The following is a 19,819-nucleotide window of genomic DNA, read 5'->3' as shown; positions in this document are numbered from 1 at the left end:
CCTTTCAAGCAAGGGCTTGATTCCATGTCTACATTTGTACAGCACCAGACACACCTGGTACTTCAGAAATAATAAATAACAATTATTAGTTCTTCACGTACCTCCAGTTTATATAACAAAGAGTTTTGTGGCACCTTAAAGACTAAACACATTTATTCTGGCATAAAATTTTGTGGACACTGCCCACTTTATCAGATGCAGTTTATAGTTCTGCAGGTTTCTAATGTCTAGCTTTTATAAATGAGGAATCCTTGACACAGCTGTAAATGTAGAAATCTTTGAGAAAGTGTGTCTGGAGTACAAGCATTGATATCATAATGGCTGCCTTGGTTTGTATGAACACACAGAGACGCGCGCGCGCACACACACACACACACACACACACCCCAGGAGGTTTCAGTCACTGAAGCCTAGCGAGCTTGCGTGTTTAAAGTCTACTTAATACAAACATGCTAAAAGTGGATAATAGCAACACGGTCTAATGAAGAAAAATGATTCAATTTCATGCTGGTTTGTTGTAATAACTTCTTTACCATTTTCACTCATTACTTTCGATTTGATGTTGATCATGGCGGATCTTGTTTGATGCACTGTTCTCTCTTCTGAACTGATGTGATTTGTGCACATTGTGAAATGTAAGTGAGCCTGACAGGGTTCCCTTATGGATACACCTGATTTTTTATATATATATATATATATATATATATATATATATATATATATATGTTGCTACAGAGGACAGGGTCACAAGATTGACAGTATTGGCATGGCTTCATATGAGGTGAAAGGGTTTGGAACCAGTCAATTAGGATTAGAATCAGTACTTCTGTGGGTTTCTATGAAAGGATTAGAGAACAAGTATGAGCCAGAAATGACTGTGTCAAGAAATAAATTGATGATAATATGAATTAGAAAGGAAAAAATGACAGAAGAATGGACAAGTTTATTCTAGAGGAGAGTGTAATGACAGGGGAAAAGAATGAATGTTTTGCAATGTGATGTTTTCATTTTTCACTTTAAATATAGGCCTTTTTGATTTCACCACAGAAGTGTGAATTGGAAAAAAAAAGTATTGCCCAAGAGATATATAAAATGCTGCCAGGGAACTACAGAGAAAAATTATATTACAGCAGTCAGATTATGTTAAAAAAATCACATTATAAGAAATGGAATAGAAGGTCAAGTTTGGAGAATAAGGAAAAATAGCAGTTAACCGAGCTTTGATTTTTTTAAAAATCAAGTTTTTAATACTGTCAGTATAGCTAGGTCTTTGATCATTTTACTTTTTTCTAATATTGCTGAAAACTTTCTGGCCCTGATCCAGAGCAACATATGTCTCAAAATTCATTTGTATTTGTAATTCATACAAATTCATACAAATACTTTTGGGTGTGGAAGCTGAGGGACATAGGCAAAAGATGGATAGACATTCACATCCAACCAAAGAAGCAAATAGCAATCCACTTCTGAGAGCTGGTTTGCTCATGTGCACTTGATCTTTCATCCGTTGGTGATTCCCTGCTGAACATGTGAACTGTCTCATTGGAAAATACTGTGAGTTGAAACTGGATATGAAAGTTCTATTTGTGGTGGTTAATCTACGGTGGCTCATTCAAACATACATGTAAGTCATCAAATGTAAATCATCACTTGATCAGTGAGGAGAGTTCATGAGCCCCAAGACTAGAGACAGCCCATTGGTGTAGTGCACACAGCCACATTCACAAGGCGTTCCATCTGCATAGAACACTGGTATGTTTTCTGTGCCATTTAGGAACTGTACTGAGTTACATGTATAGAAGATAGTTTAGTGAATTTCCTCTTTTTTCATGCATAGTGGAATTCTGTGTGTGTTTTCAATTATGAAGCAGTGCTTCCATGCACACAGTGGCCCCTCCACAAGTTGTAAGAAATGTTTCAGCAATTCTGGTCTGGCAACCTAAATGTTAATGTTCAGCGAATTCTGGCTGCTGCAACAATTATACACATTAATTTTATATTTCTTTTTTCTTACAATGACCATGTGACTAGTTCACGATGGGTTGGATTCTGCACTGTTGTTCCAACAGCCCAAGGATACTGCCTGTGGAGCAGGACTTCCACGTCCTTTCCTTCCTACTGCAGCTTCTCACACACTCTTTAGATCTCCTCTGGAGGACCCCCAAACCTCCAGAGTAGATTTGGAGGGTGTGTGAGGGGCTGCAGGGGGGAGAAGAGGTTGTGGAAGTTCCATTATGCAAAGAGTATCCTTCTGCTGGCAGAACGAAGATGCTGGATCGAAGCCTATGTATGTATGTGCTCAGAAGACACAGCCAATTGTCATGAAATGTTTTAACTCAAGATTAAGGCAAGGTTAGCAATATAAGCTTCAGCAAATACAACCACTGCAAGATATAGTCTGGTGGAACCTTAAAATTAAAAAGTCATGTTGTGTACATTTTTGTGGATAAAAGACTACTTTGGCAGGTATCTGAACCACTTCACACATCTTATGAAGTCAGTTTCTAGCTCACAAAATGTATGCCACAATAGCTTTGTTCATCTTTAAGGTACCACAGGAACGTTATTGTTTTTGCCGCAGCAAATTAACACAGCTCTCCTTCTGGAGAAAGTGTTGTGTTGCTGCATTGGTTTCTGAGGTTGCAGTTCATTCAGGGAAACCTCAGAATATTCCCAATGACCATATATTAGATTAATACAGAAATTCTCAAGGAATACTTAGAAATATGTTACTTATTTACTCTTGACCCCACTGTGGCAAGCAAGGCATCTGATGAAAGGTCTTGCCTATTTTGAAATATCTGCCAATTGCCTCCCCTTAAATAATATATTGAAAGACTTTTTCATCAGTGCCATGCAATGGTGCTTCTAGTCTCCTTCAACACACTCATCTGTTTGAAATATTGGTCCCTTACACATGTCTTGAACTTTGTGGCTTCTCCATGATGTCTGTCACTACAGTATTGATTTCTCCCTGTTTCTCCTCCTTTAAAGCTGTCAGTAGAGGCCTCTGTGACATGGAAGATTTTGCTTGTTAGCAATTTCACTGCTTTTCCTGTATGGAGAAGATGTATACAGTTTTATGGGAAACAGGCTTTTGAGAGAGTTTAAGTAATTTTTAAACCAACAGTATAATGATCTTATGATCTATGGCATCTTTCATTTGTACTGAGAGGGATTTAATAAACTATGTCTGATTTAGCTCTCATGCTGATTGTCTACTTCTGAGAGACAATTCATAGCTCAGAAAAACGATGTCATACAAAGTCTTCCCAGAATTGTGCCATTTAAAAATGCTCATAGGGGCTGGCATATTCTCTCCCATGGCAAAAGGTCACTGCATGTGAAAAGCTAGAACATAAGAGAGAAGGGCTCTAGTCAAAATGTCTCAGTCACTGTTTTCCTAAATGGAAAAATCGTGAACATTAGTGACAGGAATGAGTCCCTTTGCTCTAATATTCTGCCCTGATAACTCTGCTGCATCGACCTCACCAGTTGCATGATGGCCAGTTTGCTACTCAGCTGCCTGTTGCTCATTGGCAAGTTTGCAGCATGGCTGTCTGAGCCGGTTCTGTATCAAATACTTCTACAGCAAAAGTACCCTCCAAAAAGCGGAATTCTTATTGTGTTTGAGCTGTTTTTGCTCCCCCGGTTGATTCTGTTTGATTCTCTGTTACCTTGATCTTATGAACATGTGCCTGGATCTTGGAATTTGTTTGCTGTTTCCTGAAACTTGTTTGACTTATATCTTGGATGGTTGCCCTCATCCTGAAACGCAGTCTGCCTGTATCCCTGAATGGTCTAATCCAGTTTGCACATTGCTAGGAACCGGTCTCGCTAGCTTTTCTATATGCTAGTTTGATACTCGTTGTTTATTCACCTTGAGTTCAGATATTGTCAATTTTCCCATTAGCATGGATCCTGACTTGATTAGACCTTTCAATGACTATGAACTTGAGGGTTAGTTGATGTTTGTTACACCTGTCTGTCTAGCCAGAGGACTCAGCCCTGCAAACCCAGTTGCATCCATAAGATACTCAATTCTGAAGCTGGGGAGCAACCAGTAAGAAAAACTGTTGATATATCTTCACTGTATTAATATTACACTATTGGTAATAAAACATTCTTAAATACGACAGTGTTCTTTTCCCTTGAAAGATTGAAATGAAATAGAACAGTACCATTAATGCATTCATATGGTAAATATGTATCAAATGCTTAATTTTAAGTGTACTAGTGTCCCTATTTATTAGCTTTATTGCAGTCTTACAAAGAAGACCATGAAAGCTACTAACATACAAATGTTTTTTTTTTTTACCAACCCACCTACTTATGCATACCTAAATTGGTAATTTGTGGCATAGTGGCAGGCCTGAAAGGAAAACATCAGCAGCATAACTCTCTTCCAATTTACAAAAGCATCTTTTCTGGTCACCTGGAGATAGTTCCTGCTTGCCATCAACTTCTAGGCAAGTGGGTATAATATCTGCAAGCTTGTTTTATTGTTTCAAAGATGTTGCGGCTGCTTTTCTCCTTCTTGCTGTTCACTGCATCACTGAAGAAGCATAAAAATTAGTTCCCTGTAAGAGCTGTCCCCCACCCCTCAGTCTTATAAGTTCAGGTTAATAAAATTTCATGACTTTTTTTCAGTCTCTGCATACGTCCAAAAGAAACAAGAAAAACAGCATCTGGGGACAAGTGCACTTTATAAATGTTGGTAAAACTAACTGACTTTGGGCAAAAGTTTAAGGTTCTGACACAAACTGAACTAAAAAAGCATTTGCATTTCTGATATTCCAACATCACATTCAAAATCCATTGCATGATTTAGCAGAGAATAAGAAGATTCAGAGCTTGTATTTATGTACATACATGTTTGACAAGTTGTGCTCCTGCTCTCCACTTTTTGTTGATCCTTAGCCACACCCGAGACTACTAACATGTGCACTAATAGTGAGTTGAAAACTCCCACCGAGATCAGGTGGTGTTTGTGTGAAGGCCATGAGTATAGGTGTGTAGGGCCAATGGGGTGAAAGGGGTTAAGTGCACTGAACTATGGACCCACAATAAGTCTAACCTCTGCCATGAATTCACTAGATAATTTTAGACAAGCTATTCCTTTGCAGCTTTAGCCCTCCACTCACTTCTGCCATATGGAGATAATAATACTAACCTACCTTATATGGTTGTTGTAAGGATTACTGAACACTCTGAAGTTCTATAAATGCTAAGTATTTATATTATTTTATTAAGGTAATTATTTTTCATCGTGGGTCTCAAGCAAAGGTAAAATTCTACAGAACAGTTTACTTTGCAAACTGTTTAAAAACTGAATACATTGCCAGGTCTGCCTAGCTTCAGAACAAGGCTCCAGAGGACAATAATTTCCTTTGAATTTAGAAGGCCTCTTTACTCAAAACTAGGTATTAGAATACAGTTCCCATTTCTGCATGCATTTCCTCTTGCAGCTAGAAATATGCATGTGGAAGCTTCTAGAGGTTTGAAGCATCATGAATTTAATTAATAGAAGTCACCAGAGTTTTACAAAGAAGGGCAGGATATAAAGATTTTAAATAAAAAATAGGCTATCATCCAAAGAGCCTCATGCACCTATACATGCATGGGTATTTCCCTTTCCAGTACAGTTTCTTGTGCTGCATCAGATGCCCCTTTTCGGGCTCCCTCAAACTCCCAGGAACCATTTCCCGGGTGGTATGAGGGGCTGCAGTGGGAAGGGAAGGCCTGAAAAGGTCATGTGGCCTTTTAGATTTCTTTTAGTCATGGCTAATGTAAGTCCCACTGATTTCAGTGGGTCTACTTTAAGTATGACTAAGTCTGGATCCAACCGATACTGTGCTATTATGAACTTGACAGTAGGGCTGGAGGAATAGCAACTCTTTGGGGATCTGTCTGCTGGCTCCAGGAGAGGCCATCTTGTTTCTCTCTGTGTCTACTTGGGTGATACCACTCTCCTAGTTGATGTTCTCTAACTACCCTAGTACTATGCATTGCTCGGCTATCCAATTATGAATGTTTATGACTACATACCAGCCACACAGAATGAACACTAACTTCCCATGAAATGCTTTGCTGAGAAACAACTTGCCTTTTCTTCTGAAATGTTCTGGGCACATTATCTACAATAATTGGTCTTGCTCAGTGTCTTTCCATTTGTATACAGAGAAATAATTCATGTTTTGAATTTTTAAAAAAGGAACTTTTACCTACTATCTTGAAAAGAGTTTGACACAAATCATGAGAAACAATAACTTGTCTATTAAATAAGGAACCTATTTTTTAAAAAAATAGCACAAGTATTGCGATATATTTTATATAGTTAAAGTGTATCCTCCTAGGTAGTATAAAGTATTTAGTTGATTTATGGAAAAGTTGATTTAAATCAGTGGTCTAAATTAGTGTTTTCTCTTGGGTAATTTAAATTGTCTTGATTTAAATCAGTCCATACTTTCTGGGTTGGTATGCCAGCTGGTCTAGACTCTAGGAAAGGGGGGATTATTGATATGCAACTTATTAACTGGGTTTGGTACAGTAATGATATTATCTATCCTGTAAGGATAGTGTTTCTGGCACACTGCACCTCATGGCACATTCTAATCTGAATAACATGTACTAATCTGTTAGGTTGCCTAAATAAAGTGTAATTGCAGGGGGTGGACAAGACGCTGTGGGGGGTGTCAGATCAACAGTTCTATGGCTATTTCTTTAACTCCTTCATTTGCTTGATGCTGAATAACACTTCTGAAGCTTTTACACAGTGGCATCTCTTCTCTTCTAGGGTCTCCTTACTATTACAGTGCTGCAGCTCGTGGAGCAGCGCCCCCAGCAGCTGCTGCTGCTTACGATCGTCACTGACACAAGGAACCAAGAAGCACTTATTTAACATATCATGCTGGATGACACCACTGGAATCACCTAGAATGCAACTGCAAAAGTCAGACTACAAGGAAGGATAAAAGAAAATAGTCCATACAAACCCATGCAATGATTGGAATGTTGTTTATTCAGCTAGGTGAACTGCTTATTACTTACTATTTTTAATTAATGAAATGCTAGTGACCTTAAATGAATCTCCCATAAAAACAGAGCAAAGAATTGGTTTTGTTAACATTCCCTGTGGTTTGCAAGGTGCAGTAGCTGTGCGTTACATACTGTCTTGCTTCTGGACTGACTAGCTGTCTCTGGTTCTCCTAGACATCTCAGGGGAACAGGAACAGTTCTAAATGTTGAGCAGTCGTCCAGTGGATGTCTCTCTTTAATGTGCATTGTAACAGGATATGTGATTCCAACAGGGACCGTATAAGTTGGGGTTTATCTTAGGGAGGGGGCATTAAGGGGGAAAAAATTGTCTGCTCAAAATGGCAAAGCACCAATGTAAATAACTTGCTTCTTTGTGTTACTATAGGGTGGTTTAGCATAAAAACTGCAACAAGGATCAAATGATGAGCTTAAAGCGCATTGGAAAATGTGTTTTGATACTGGTGCACTGACTCCAAGAATTCAGTAAGCTTTAAAACAACTCTGAACCAGGTTAACATTCATTGTGGCTATTTCTGGGGCTGATGTTCTTTCTAGATACATAATCCTAATCTAACCATCATTTGTGCTCCATATGTTGGTATTGAACTTGTGAGCAAATGACAGACACGGACAGTTAGTGCCAATGTAACTGCTGAATATTAATTTATGCTTATTTGTAATACAATTAGTTCTGGTACATGCTCTCTGGTTTAAGTTCAGCTAAATATCAAAGAAGGAATTCCAAATAAACTAAGCCTTATGTACACTAGACGATTACATGTAGAAATTGAAGTAGTTGTGTATCTTCCAAGGTGGATTTTGGGAATACCATAAAACCACACAAAAGACCTCTTCACACAATTTAAAGGGACAGAGGCCCAAGGTCATGTGGCTCTCCAACCCTTCCATCTGTGCATTGACTGTGGACATCTGTAGGGAGGAACCCTGCACTCCCATGGAAGTCTACACATGTATGCCTTCCCTATGCAGACATCCATGGTCAATACATCAACATTTGAGGAGTGGGGGAGCAGAGAGCCGTGCAATCACACAGTCAGAGCCAGCAACGTGGACCTGCTGCTCCTTTAATCGCATGAAGTTTCTTCACAAGTATAAAGTGTGAAAGGGCTTATAGAATTCTGGTTTCTAAAATCAGGTTGTGATGGAAGTCATGCAATTTCAGATACTTACAGAGCTAAAGGAAGACATTTTTCCAGGCACCTCTAAAATAACATGAGCCACTGGAGCAGTATAATTTCACTAGGAATAAGCTTGCTCCATTAATTGTGAAGATTCTCAATCTCATACCCCAAAAGAGTATTAATAGTCCTGTGACATTTTGTTAAATGTTCTATGCACCCCATACGTACAGAATGAAGTTTACAAATGATAGGAAAAGATGGGCATCAATCACTACTGATGTCATAAAATTCTCTTAACTCAAAGAACTGTCCATTTTATCCATCATTTTTTTAAAAAAAAATATCGTATGACTAATGACGGTCTGTCTAAACAAAATGAAAATGACAGAAGAGTGCCCTTTTCTCATAAAAGCCAATGGAATAAAAACTGAGTGCTGTTAGTAAAGGTTTCACATGCCTGCCCAAATTGAGTATCCTATATATAAAAATATTCTTGTACAAATATTTTAATATTTTTGTTTTTCACATTTAAGAGGTGCTCAGCATTGCAGGATTTTGTACTGCTGCTTAGGCATAAACACAATACATATTTTTGAGGACAAGCGGCAGTTGTTGAGCCCTGCTTAAAACTGTTAGGGTGAAATTAGAAGTTTGACTTGGGAACCTGGGTCCGCTGAATATCTGAAAAGCTTCAGGGGAAGAGTGAGCATAGTAAGGGAGAACTTCATGGGGGGGGTATGCTTAACCCTTCCTCCATCCACCACTTCTTCCCTGAACTGCCCTCCCACTACCACTTTTCCATAGACAAAGTTCCCAGATGTATGCTAGCCAATATGGGAGAAAGGTGGTGGTGGTGGTGGTGGGGAATTTAGCAGAGAATAATGGGTGAAGGGATAAGCACCCCTCCCCACCTGCTTCTTTCCCTCCCCAAATCAGGTTCTCCCACCACAACTCTTTAGACATTTGGCAGATCTGCAGGGCTCCACTGAATATCTGGCTTGGCCCTTAGCCTGTAAAATACAATTCAAGACCTTTTTTGCATATTTCTTTTCATAGAAGCTATTGAAGAAAACCTTCCTTTGGCTGATCATAACAGGCTGATCCTTTAAATCATAGGAATAGGTAAAACAAACCTAATATACGAAGCAATGATAATCAGTAGATTAACTTTTAGCTTTTGAGGGTTCATAGAAATGTTGCAGAACCATGAGATGGAAGAGCTCTTGAGGAATGCCCCTAAAAGGCACTCTGGTATATCATCCAGAGGTAGGTATGTCAGCAATAGATATACCTCCTGCATTTTCCATCTAATGTAAAATGTTCAGCCTATATAAATCATTCACTACCTGATTCCTTGTTTCCATAATAGACTGCAACCTGCTAGATCACTATTTAAGAATCACAATATGTAAAAGGGGCACAAGTCTCTTTACAGTAACAAAGTTAAAGAGGGCTTAATGTACAGCATTCCATCACTATATGGAATTAATGAAAGTCTAACTTACAAAACACTAGTAACATTTCCAATTTCAAAAGCTTACATGGGGATATGTCTTTGGTCCTGGCATGTTACATAGACATTCCTGGCTGGAAAGAGAACTGATCTACAAACCTTTGTGTGACCATTCAGTTTTGTAGCTGAGGAGAAACACAATTTTACCCAATTTTCAGTGTGTTTGTGTGAAACAAAGGACAAGAAAATAAACGTAAGAGCCTCATCTGTAACCAAATGGGAAAGTATTTTTCTTCAGTTCTAACAGCATGTCACAAAAAATGGGATGTGGCATATAATAATGTTAGTTTCCCAGTTGCTTCTGGTAGCAAAACAAATAAAGAAATGCATGTTTCTCCATACTTACCAGCACCACAGTAATCCTATATTTGTGAAAAACACACTGTATTTTGACTGGCGAAGAAGGACCAAAACTCAAATGGGCTTTAAAGCTTTAAAAGTTCTACTAGCTCATGCTCTTCTTTAAATTAGAAAGAAAGACTACATACCTGGAATTGTAGGACATGAAGAACTTTAGCCACTGCTGTTATTTTCTAGCATAAAGTTTTATATGGATATCAAGTGGAGATTTGGTTGAACTGGCCAATTCAAACTGTATGACCAGTGAGGAGTCATACGAAGTTTAGTTTATCTTTATAGCAAGCATGTTGCTTGATGCTGAAAGAAATTGCTTTTCTGGGCACAATTTTCTGGGACCTTCTATGTAAACCTCTTTAAATAAATGAAACTTGCTCAAAATAAATTCCTGGTGGGTTATGGCCAATATAAGATAGGGAATGATTCTGGGTGCCATTGGGCCAGAGAAAGGACCAGATTCCATTAAACTCCTGCTTCACCCCCAAACCTTTGGTCTCATTAGAAGTGCCTAAGCAGTCCCCCTTGTGCCAATCTTCTGTGTAGGTAAAATTGATTATGCATGCTTTATCAGCAGGTGCATGTCATGAGCATTTGGTCAGAATGAAAAGTCTACAACACTGTAATATTTATAGGAGGATTTATAGCAGAAATCTTAGTAGGGTTGGAGTGACCCAGCTCTGCATACTTCACACTAAAACTCCCTCCATTACTTTCTCAACATATGGAAAGAAAAAGGCTAATCAATTTCTAGCCCAAACTGGTAAATTTCAAGCCATAGATTAGCAGTGAAAGAAGTATTCCTGTACCAGGCACCCACACTGTGTCCATGAACAGCTGTTTAATGCCACAACTGTTAAAGTGTTCATAGCCCACACAGGCAGCCTCTCCTCTACAGAGCAGGCCAAGAACCTTTTCCTCCCTTGCCACTGTTTTGTAGTTTCTGAGGGCCAACTGAAGACATTGCTGTTCCCATGTGCAGGCTGCCAAAAAGTCCTTACCTATTCTGTCTGGCAATGTTAAAAATGTTCCTTATTCATTGCATCTGTGATGTTGGCATGCATACTTTGCATGTGACTGAGAAACACAAGGGATAAGGAACATTTAAACATTACTACTTCCACAAGGTGCCCCAACTAAGAGATTTTCAGCATTTTGCACACCGAAATAGTAATGTCTAAACAAGTCTTGGGGCAGCGGTGGCTTAGTGGTTAAGATGCTGAACTGCAGACTGGAAGGTCGGCAGGACAGCAGTTCGAGACCCAAGTGCTGCGTGACGGAGTGAGCTCCCGTCTTCAGTCCCAGCTTCTGCCAACCTAGCAGTTCGAAAGCAAGAAATTGCAAGTAGATAAATAGGTACCGCCTCGGCGGGAAAGGTAACAGCGTTCCGTGCACCTCGGTGTTCAGTCATGCTGGCCACATGACCACGGAAGGGTCTTCGGACAGCGCTGGCTCTTTGGCTTAGAAACGGGGATGAGCACCGCACCCTAGAGTCGGACACGACTGGTTGGGGACACCTTTACCTTTTTTAAACAAGTCTTGGTGGGTCAGGAAGAGCCTTACTTATGCAGCCCCTGAGGACCCAGATTGACTCTAGTGATCCTACTCAGAGAACCGGTTCACACGACATGACAACCCATGGTGGATTATCATCCTTGTAAGTTTCAGGGTGGCTTCTCTTGATGTCTGAATCTGGTGCGGTTTTCTCAGTGTAGTTTGTTAACCGTGCAGCACAAGCCACCCTGAGAGCCCATGTTGTTGGGTTGTTCAGAGTGGCTTGTTTTCAGAGTGGCTTGTCGTAACATCCAAACCCGGAAGAGTGGCTTATGCTTGTTTTGTCGGAAAGGGCCAGAGAGCTGCCTGGCCAGAGTGACGAAAAACCCAGCTGCTCCTCACAGTGTGCTCTGCCCCTCCTCCTGCTGCTCGGCACTTCATTTGGCAGCAACCAGCTTTATCCTCTTGTGAGCAGAGTTAGCACAACTATGCATGTATGTGTGATTGACTTACCTCTGGGTAAGTGCACATAAAAGTATTATGGCATAAATTTTGATAGACTAGAATCCATGCTTATGCCATTTATTATGCTTATGCCATAATATATTTGTCTGCCTTTTAGCTGCCACAAGACTCTGTTGGCACTACTAATCAAAAGACATTGTGCAGCTATTCTGTCTTCCCTTCCTTAATTATTTTTTGTGGGAAAATATGGGAGGATTACAAGTGGAAGACATTGAGATCTGGACACACACACACACATACCGGTAAAATTCCATGAATGAGGTGGGGCAATTGCATAATAAAAGCCTCCTCTGGAAGCACCCTATGTGGTTTTATCTCAAGATTCTACACTCACATTAGTGAGGTCAATACAGATCAGCTAAAGATCTAGAAATTGTGCCTATTGGGGGTTTTAATAGAAGTCCTGCATCCCCTCACTTAACAATGTGATGGAGAGGACAATTTTCTTCTCCAAGACCCTTCTAGGGATGCTTTACAGGCAATTAGCCACAGAGTGCTCTTCCATGCTCACCAGATACGGGAGAATAATGTCCTGAGTTTAGCAAGAACATTATTAAAGGAGTCCTATTGCTAATGGAAGGAAAGTTAGTGGCAAATAGCTCCCATTCTAAAACCACTTACTCTGGGCATGTCCCTCCAGCTTTAACTGGGAAGTACATGGTTTAGTGGTGGTAGCAATAATTTACGTCTGTTGAAAACTGATTGGACACTCTCAAAAGATTTGGAGGTGTGACTCTATTTTGATAAGCCCTAAAAAGAGTGGATGCTTATCTGAAGCATCTCCAGTTCTTTTGAGGTTTTTTTTTTTAATCTCCTTTCCTGACCTCAAAACTTTTTCCAGTTGAGCTAGTTTAAATATAATAGGTTGGATCCAGACTTAGTCATTCTTAGAGTAGACTCACTGAAATCAAGGGAGATTAAGTTAGTCATGCCTGACTTGAGCCCCATTAATTTCAATGGGCTGAGCGTGCACCAGGGTTTCAAGGTTCCATTATGAAGCACTAACTCTCCATTGTGCAAGCGGTGAGTCCTACTGGTGCAACACAATCAGCAGGAGTGCACCAGTCCCATTGGATATTGTCCAATGGGTCTACTCTAAATATGACTAATTCTGGATCTAACCCATTATTACTCTGAGATAAAAATGTATATTTCCTATTCTATAGTCATATTTTTACATTTTCTCTAGGATCCTTTACCCTGGCTAGGACTCCTTTATTAAAAATATTGACAGTTTTCAAGCTATGTATTTAGAATTTGAATTCTCAATTCCATCTTGCGTGTTCTATGAAGATATTATAGCCAATATTAAATTGGTTTCAAATGTTAAACTTTATGTTTTGAGAAAAAAGTAAGTAACTTGGTTCTAGGCAAAGGAAATTAGTTTGGTTCCTAGTTTAATAGCAAAATAACCAGTATCACTTCATCAGTGTCCAAACCATAGGGAGAAACTGTACATCAGGGGTTTCTCTTGCTTTAGCCCACTCAAAACCGGCAAAGAGCATTTAAAATACGCCCTACTCTATTAAAAGGTACAGCTGCTCTGATTAAGGATTGGCTTGAACATAAGTATCTGTGGACCCACTTGACATACGTTACACCAAGAACAGTCTGATTTTTGCATAGTAGATTTTTGATTCATACTTTTTTCCATTCCCTTTAAAGTGGAACAGAAAGGAAGCTATAAATGGGCATACTCATTTGCAGGTCAAACTGCAACTAAGGCAACTATTTTATTGTGGAAGTGGCAAGCTAAACATTCTGAGTAATCAGTACCCAATTTTAATTGCTATATATACAAGAAGACACCTCAATGTTAACTGAAAATCAAAAAACATACGAAGTTTTAATAGGATCACTTAATATCATTTTACAGCTGGCATTAATATGGCTTAATATGACAAAACCAGATAAAATATACCATGTGACACACAGCACCAGAAATATCTTTGAAGTCTCAGTTAGCTTGGTTGTCAGATCATGCTGCTTTCTTTACCCACTATTCCTTTATGAATACTACTGTGTACACTGTGTTCAGCAGAACAGCCAAGACAATATAGACAAGCCGTTCCCAACCTGGTGCCTTCTAGATGTTTTGGACTTCAGCACCCAGCAGCCCCAGCCAACATGGCCAATGGACAAGAATGTTGTAGCCCAGAACATCTGGAGGACACCAAGCTGGAGAATGCTGATATAAATTACAGAGTATTTTTATGGCCAGTGTGTGCGTGCATGCACGTGTGCACATTTCTGCAGGAAGTGGTCCAAAGTCTATTATGGTCAGTGGTTTCCAAGTCAGTTTGTCAAGCATGCAGCTACACTGCCAATCTTTGTAATTCCACTCTGCCTTCCTTGTAAGGCAAAATCAATCAATGGGTACTTGGGGCTTGCATGCACAAATTTTTACTCCTTGTTTTTTGTATCAGGAGGTATTTAGATCAGCCTCCCCCAACCTGGTGCCTTCCAGATGTGTTGGACTACAACTCCCAGCATCCCCTAGCCAGTCATGCTGGGAGTTGTAGTCTAACATATCTGGAAGGCACCAGGTTGGGGGAAGGCTGATCTAGATTGTTGTAGGCCTATTTCTAAGCAGTCCATAGAAGGAATTCACCTGTGACAAGTAAAAGTAATGCAGGTCTAACTGTAATGCCCAGGATGGCAGGATCCAAAGAACTACTTTAGGTGCACCTGCCATGTGGAACCTTTCCACTGAACAGCAGACATGTATGTCATATCATAAATTGCTTTCGAAAATTCCCTCAGTTTCAAAAGTTGCATTGGAGGCTGCTGTTTAAGAAACATGAGCCCAGAGTCCACTTGGGGGTGGAACTAGTTGCACTCTGCTTTGGATCCTGGCCAATGTAAACAGATGGTAACTAATATGGAATACATCTAATTTTCCTCTGGAATGCATTCTGCAAAAATATAATGCATGAACAAACTTTAGTTAGATCTTTGTTTTTGTTTTGCTCAGCTTTATATTGGAAAAAAACACTGTCCTGGTTTGTCACTTTATAGTGGCCTTTGAAACTACAGAAACATGTTATATTGCAAACAGAATTCCTTTCTGAGTGAATGCTAATTTTTCTCAAAGACAGACTCCTTTGATATCCAGCATCAAAGAAATAAATGTCGATTGTATTCACCAAAGTCTCTGATGGCTGTTTAGAAGCTTACTTTTCAAAACCAACAAAAAAAGACAAAATAAATAAGTAACAAAAAACACATACATAAAAATACAATTGAATTGCCTTTGAACGTAGGAGATGAATCTGTCTCCACACAGATAAAATTGCTTCTTAAAATGTGTATGTTTTGTATTCTTTTTTTTCTAGTAGGAAAAGAACTGACTTGAAATCTTGGTGTTTTTTTCTTAGTGCTGTGTGTTGCTTTTGTGTGTAATAATATTTGAATGTAATGACAGCAGTGCCAATTTGCCAAAGATGTCGAACATTTTGTTTTGTTTTATTTTTTGTTTTGGGGTTTTGTTTTGTTTTTGGAGCTGGGTGGGTGTTTAGGATGTGGGTCAAAGGGGGAGGGGCATTTGGGGGAAGGAGTTGGTTTCTTTTTTGCTTTGGTTCTGAATTATCTTGTCAATACTGGACTTTGTGATTTTTATTCTAAGTTAAATGGTTGACTGCAAACATTTTATTTTAGATTAGTTGAAGAAACATGCAATAAGATTGGCGTAGTTTCAATATCTGTGTGTCTTTTCATGAGAGTGACTGTTACTTGTGAACATTTTGATTTTATGTAACCTTTATGTGAGATAATTATTTGTAAATATTTACCATAATTTTATTGGTTCCAAAAATAAAAGTAATTTTTTAAGTTCAAATAATCTAATGTTGCTTTGATTTTAGACAAGAGTGAACAGGGTTGGTGCAGTAGACAGAACTACTCTTCTCTTGATCCTAGCTCAACCATTGGATCTGAAGCCCTTGTAAGGCCTGCAGTGCCAGGCACAGCCAGCGTGTATATTCCAAATGCCAGCTTCACACAGTCACCACATACTTTCAATAGTAGCAGTTCACCCTTTTATTTGGTGGCTGCATTCTCCTGCCTATACCTCTCAGGGAAGAGCAGTTGCTACTTAGGAGAGTGAGCAATAGCAGATCTAGGAAAGACATCTGCCTCAGAGCTTCTGGACCTGCAGCCAAATTTATGTAGCTGTGACTGATAGGGGGCCGATCTACACTTAGGGTTTTTTACGCTTCCAATCAGGTTTCGTCCCCCGTGTTTCACATTACGCCGTACCCGCTTCGTATTGGAGCCACAATTTCCCACCTCCCAGCTACCGCTTTCAATACCCTGATATCTTGGTATTCCCCATTCATGTGCTCTGCTCTTCCGTGTTCAGGCTGCAAATGAAGGGTTTAAAAAAAGTCTTTATTTGTCTCCAGACACCTAAGTCCAGTGGAGGATGGTGGCTCCGATGTCAGGGGGGCAGTGAATCTGCTCCAGGATTCAGTCAGAACCAGTCAAAACTCTAACGAGAGTTATCCAAGGGGTGAAGCTCCTTGGCCTGTGTGGCGATGTCAGTGGGGCAGATTCACCAGCCCACTGACATCAGAGCCACTAGCCCCCACTGACTAGCAGCCATTGCTAGACTTAGCCTTAGGGATGGGTGAGAAATGTATTTGGTTCATCCTTTGACAAGAACCTCCCAAAATTTGCAGATTTCTTGATAAACAGGAAGGAAAGCGCTTGAGATTTTAAACAATTCAAATGCGAGAGAAAGCGAGAAATGAGAGAGATTCGTCCACCCAAGCAGAGGGCTTTGACTGCTTAGGTCTTAAAATTCTGGGTTTGAATCCCCATGTATTCAGCTGTATTTGTGCTGCTGAATTAGATGACGGAGCAAACTTGCTTTCTATTGATGGAGGGCCAATCTACACGTAAGTTTTTTTCCGCTTCCAATAAGGTTTCACCGCTCGTCTTTCATGCTACACAGGACCTGCCTCGAATTGGGACTGGAATTTCCCACTTCTCTGCTCTCGCTTTCAATACCCTGATATCCCGGTATTTCCCCTTAATGTGCTCTGCTCTTCTGTGTTCATTACCTTATTAGGTCGTAGTCCCCTCCCACACTTGTCCATATACGGCTGTGTTTGTATTTCCCTCCTGTCCAATCACTGCTCTAGATGCCCCCATCTGGTCTTCCTGCTACTGATCACATAGCTTCCTCAGCACTGGAAGTTTTCTCAGTAACAAGCAAAGGGCTGGAGGTGCCTGCTCTTGTCTGATCTGGGAAGCTCGGCAGGGTCAGCCCTGGTCAGAACTTAGATGGGAGACTGTCTGGGAATCAGGCTTCCTGCACTGAGCAGGGGGTTGTTCTCTCCCTTCAAATTACACTAACTTTTACCTCCTTCTATCCCAGGCTTTGGCTTATTTATTTATTTTTTAAATTAAGGGGTTAACTTCGAATCTTTGAAGAAGCATAGCCTGCCCACACTAGCAATCCCCTCACATGCTCGCAGCAGGACAGACTAGGGATGGCGGATAATTTCTCCCCGAAACTTCGGGGGGCCGAGCGCCAACGTGTTCGGCCCCCCGAACAAGTTTCGGGGAGAAATCCTCCGCCCCCCCGCCCCCCGCACCCCCCCCGGGACGGGACTTACCTTTGCCGAATGTCCCTCCCGGCGGTGGGTCCAGCCGGCGGTTCGGCGGGTGTTTGTCCGGGGCGGGAGCGGCAGCCGGTCTTTCGACCGGCTGCCGCCCCCGCCATTCCAATAAAAGAAAAAAGAAAACGCCCCCGTGATAGGCTACGTGACGATTAACGTAGCCTATCACGGCTAGATCTGCAAAGTCAGCCGTGATAGGCTACGTTAATCGTCACGTAGCCTATCACAGGTGACTTAAAAAAAAAAAAAAAAGCGCGTACGGATAATGGTGGCCCCCATAGGGAGCCGCCATTCCCGTTCCTTATTTGGTCGCTGTAGTCTACGTAAAGATTTACGTAGACTACGGCGAAAATAAGGGCAACGCTATTTGCGTTGCCCTTATTTTCGCTGTAGTCTACGTAAATCTTTACGTAGACTACAGCGACCAAATAAGGAACACGAATGGTGGCTCCCTATAGGGGCCGCCATTTGCGTATGCCCTTTTTTTTTTTTTAAGTCACCCGTGATAGGCTACGTGACGATTAACGTAGCCTATCATAGCTGACTTTGCAGATCTAGCCGTGATAGGCTACGTTAATCGTCACGTAGCCTATCATGGGGGCGTTTAAAAAAAAACCACAACTTTTGAGTTCGCGGCCGGGCGAGGCGAGGCGCCTCCTCCCCGGCCTGAATTTCGGCCGGGCGAGGCGGGAAGCCTCCCCCCAGGCCTGAGTTTCGGCCGGGCGAGGCGGGAAGCCTCCCCCCCCGGCCTGAACTTTGCGGGGGGAGCAGCGAAGCATCTCCCCCCCACCGCGAACAAGCTTCGAGGGCAGGTAAGTGACTTTCGTCCACCCCTAGGACAGACATACTCACACATCCAGGCAGACAGTCATCACTGTTCACGGACTAACATCAATAGAAATGTCTGTGGACAATTTCAGCGTCATCTCATGAGCGGGGAACAAAAACAGGGCATTCTTCGAAGCTTCAAAGACCTCCCCCCAGAAACCCGAGCGTCTCCTGCCTCTGCATTTCTCAGTCAGAGGGAGAAGAGGGTAAAATGCCTCCTTGCAATGAAGGGAGACACATCTGATCCTTCACCCCACCAAGCGCAGAAGCGACGTCCTCTATTGTTTCAGAGCGCCCTATTAGGTTCAACTGGGCTTACTGGAGGGATGCAGAGTTACAGGGTGATCTTATGTCTACTCAGAAGTACGTCCCATTGAGTTCTATGTGGCTTACTCCCTAGTAAGTGCCCAGGATTGGGGCTGCGAGAAAACAGTACAGCAGAAGTTACGCTACTGGGAGAAGGGGGGAAGTAGGGGGAAGGGAGCATGTGTAAAGGCAGTCAGTTATGATACTGCATTTAAAACAAGCAGAAAACCCCATTTTAAATGTAGGATTTTAGGCTGGTGGAAGAGCCATATTTTTCAACTTCAGTCCACGGAGGCAGGTGTGCTCTGTGATAGGATGGTGTTTGGGGGTATGTGTCTTGTTAAAATCATGAGGATCACTGGGAATCCCTGCTTTGGGGCTGCGGCTGCACACATGGTGGTTTGCGGGGGGGGTCTCTCCTTTAAAAATCATATGAAATAATGAGGATCCCGTTTTGATTGCATGGATCCTTGTTTTACTTTCTTCCCAATGTGTTTACTCAATGTGCTTACAGCCAATGTGTTTACTCAGAACTAAGCATTGCTGTGTTCAGTGGGATCTCGGAGAAACCTTGTGGAATTTACAGCGAATTTACAGCCTGTGCATGTCTACTCAAAAATAAGTCCTATTGATTTCAATGAGAGTTACTCTCGAGTAAGTGTGTATTAGACTGAAAGCAAGAATGATGTCAATGGGTGGTTTTCCTCTCTGCAGGCAACCGCCCAGCAATCAACCTTTCCGGAATGCCCATGAAAGGATATGAAATTCCAGGAACTGCACCTTCTTGGCCACCTCTGCCAGGGTAACCCTAGGGATGTACGAAAGTTCCGCCATGGATCTTGGGGAGGCCGAATGCCAGCGCATTTGGCCCCCCGAAATCGGTGATGGGACGGCCCCCCGGCCCCTCCCAGGATGGGACTTACCTTAGGTGGATCTTCCTGGCGGCGGCGGCTCCGGCGGCGGTTCGGCAGCAGTGGTCGGTCTTCCGACTGGCT

General features: G+C 41.4%; 1 protein-coding gene across 2 annotated transcripts in view; it reads left to right on the top strand.

The window, feature by feature from the left end:
* Positions 1-8,548, top strand: part of PAX5 (paired box 5) — a 318,326-nt gene extending 309,778 nt beyond the window's left edge. For both annotated transcript variants that reach the window (XM_084834904.1, XM_084834905.1), the window contains exon 10: positions 6,797-8,548. In XM_084834904.1, the coding sequence (XP_084691030.1) occupies positions 6,797-6,873 (77 nt within the window). In that variant the 3' untranslated portion in view covers positions 6,874-8,548. The remainder of the gene's footprint in view (positions 1-6,796) is intronic.
* The last annotated feature ends 11,271 nt before the right edge of the window (positions 8,549-19,819 follow it).

The sequence above is a fragment of the Heloderma suspectum genome, chromosome 2 (genome assembly GCF_057233095.1).
Source record: "Heloderma suspectum isolate Gila_16-S chromosome 2, 16-S_ref, whole genome shotgun sequence".
Classification (NCBI taxonomy): domain Eukaryota; kingdom Metazoa; phylum Chordata; class Lepidosauria; order Squamata; family Helodermatidae; genus Heloderma; species Heloderma suspectum.
This window is presented reverse-complemented; position numbering and strand designations above follow the sequence as displayed.